Source organism: Eriocheir sinensis, chromosome 25 (assembly GCF_024679095.1).
Source record: "Eriocheir sinensis breed Jianghai 21 chromosome 25, ASM2467909v1, whole genome shotgun sequence".
Classification (NCBI taxonomy): Eukaryota; Metazoa; Arthropoda; class Malacostraca; order Decapoda; family Varunidae; genus Eriocheir; species Eriocheir sinensis.
The window spans coordinates 15020935-15023434 of NC_066533.1; the positions used below are offsets into that span (position 1 = coordinate 15020935).

The 2500-nt window shown below is 45.7% G+C and overlaps 1 protein-coding gene across 8 annotated transcripts in view; it reads left to right on the forward strand.

Moving 5' to 3' along the window:
• LOC127003454 (GTPase-activating Rap/Ran-GAP domain-like protein 3) overlaps positions 1–2500 on the forward strand; it is a 300826-nt gene that overhangs the window by 184878 nt on the left and 113448 nt on the right. For all 8 annotated transcript variants that reach the window (XM_050870163.1, XM_050870162.1, XM_050870164.1 and 5 more), the window contains one exon: positions 1913–2031. In XM_050870163.1, the coding sequence (XP_050726120.1) occupies positions 1913–2031 (119 nt within the window). The remainder of the gene's footprint in view (positions 1–1912; positions 2032–2500) is intronic.

Sequence of the window (2500 nt, forward strand, 5' to 3'; positions counted from 1 at the left end):
CTTTTTTGCCTCCCTTCCACTCCTCCCCTTCCACCTCCTCCGTCACCCTCTTCCTCTCCCACCCTCTTCCTCTTCCTATCCCTCTTCCCTTCAGTTCCTCCTCCTGCCACTCTCTTCCTCTTCCTCTTCCCTTCCATCTCTCCCGTCACTCTCTTCTTCTCTTCCATCCCTCCTGTCACTCTTTTCCTCTCCTTCTCCCTTTCCATCATTCCTACCAACCTCCTCCTCCTCCTCCTCTTCCCTCCACTCCATTCCTTTCTGCCTCTCTCTCTCCCTCTCCCTTCTACCCCTTCCCCTCCCGCTTCATCTTCCTCTTCCCTCCTCCTCCTCTCTCTCCCTCTCCCCTTCCTCTCCTATTCCCTTCCAGTAAAGCTTATCATTAGGAATTTGCAGCTGACAAACGTTGTTCAAAGGAGGGAACATGAGTGGAACTGAACGTGATCGAATTACAAGCGATGGCGAACGTAGGAACACACACACACACACACACACACACACACACACACACACACACACACACACACACACACACACAGAGAGAGAGAGAGAGAGAGAGAGAGAGAGAGAGAGAGAGAGAGAGAGAGAGAGAGAGAGAGAGAGAGAGATGGTATGCGTGTAAACAAACAGAGGAATAGAAGCGCACGAAGAAGATAAAGAGAAAGGAATTTAAAAAAAAGAGGAAGACAAAAAAGAAAAGGCGAAGACATAAATAGAAGGAGACGGAATACAAAGAACGAACGAACACACACACACACACACACACACACACACACACACACACACACACAGGATGGTTATAAGGATTTTTTTTACCTTTTTGAAACTCTCTCTCTCTCTCTCTCTCTCTCTCTCTCTCTCTCTCTCTCTCTCTCTCTCTCTCTCTCTCTCTCTCTCTCTCTCTCTCTCTCTCTCTCTCTCTCTCTCTCTCTCTCTCTCTCTCTCTCTCTCTCTCTCTCTCTCTCTCTCTCTCCATTGTTTACAAATAGAGGAAGGAAGAAAGTAAACAAACATGACGTCATCGGGTATTTTGTTTTCATCAGTGTGTGTTTGTTTGTTTGTTCGCATTGTTTTCCCTTTCATTATTCCCACGCATCGTTTTTATTTATTTTTTTTATTTGGTTTTATTGTGATGTTCGTAATTGTTTTTTTTTTCTCTGTCTTTTGCTTGTTTATCTCGTGTGTTTTGTTATCATCATTTGTGTTCTCATGTTACTGTTTATTTGTTTTGTTTATGTCTGTTTTTCTTTCTTATTCATTTACACTCTGTTTGTCTGTCACCTACTCTCTTTTTCTCTCATATCAAAACTTTACCTTTCCTTCTTTCCTTCCTTCCTTCCTTCAATCTCCTCATCAAACTATCTTCTCTAACGCCCTATCTCTCTCATCCTATTTTCCTTTCTATCCTTCTTTCCTTCCTTCAATATCTTACTTTTCCACCTACTTTCCTCTCTTCCTTCAATCTTCTCATTAAACTATCTTCTTCTCTAACGCCCTATCTCTCTCATCCTATTTCCCTTTCTTTCCCTCCTTCCTTCCTTTCTTCAATCTCCATTTCGATCTTCTTTCCTCCCTTCCTTAAACTCCCTCTCCCATTCATCCCTTATTTTTCTTTCCCCTCCCTTTCAGGCTACCCGTTCTTCTTTTTTCTTCCCTTTAAACCCACATCCCATTCAGTCTACACAACTTTCTCTCCCTTTGTCTCTCCTTCTCCCTCTTTCCTCTCCTCTTAATTCTCCACAACACCCTCATCCCTTCCTCTCCACTTCTTTCTTTCCTTCTCCCTTCAGTTCACCTCCAACACCCTCTTACCTTCCACCCTCCACCCTACACCTCCACCCTCCTTTCTCTCCCCTTAGTTCACCCTCACCTGTGTCTGATTAACCTAACGTCCACCTTTGTTCCTTCCCTCCAGTGCATCAAAACTACGTGGGCTGTGACAGTGAGAAGACGCCATTCTTCCTCTCCGTGGTGCTGACCGACGCCAACAACCAGTGTGTGCCGCAGTACCGGGCTATTCTGTGGAGGAAGACGGTGAGTGTGGCAAGGAGAAGGAGGAGGAAGAGACACAGAGAGAGAGAAAGGAGGAGGAGGGAGAGAGAAAGGCAAACAGATATGGAGGAGGAGGGAGAGACACAGAGAGAGAGAAAGGAGGAGGGAGAGAGAGAGGCAAACAGATATGGAGGAAGAGGGAGAGAAAGACACAGAGGGAGAAGACGGGAGACAGTAAGGCACAGAGTAGAAAGGAGAGAGAGAGAGAGACACACATTGAGATGAGGGAGAGAGGAAGGGAGGAAACGGAGAGAGGATGACATAAGCTGAGAGAGAGAGAGAGAGAGAGAGAGAGAGAGAGAGAGAGAGAGAGGACCGAGGAAGACACACAAAGAGAGAAAAGGGAGAGAGAGGGACACAAACAGAGACGAAGTTGAGAGGGAGACAGACAGACAGACAGACAGAAAAAGAGAGAGGGTAGTGTGTGGTTTAATAAATAGCTAGAATGGAA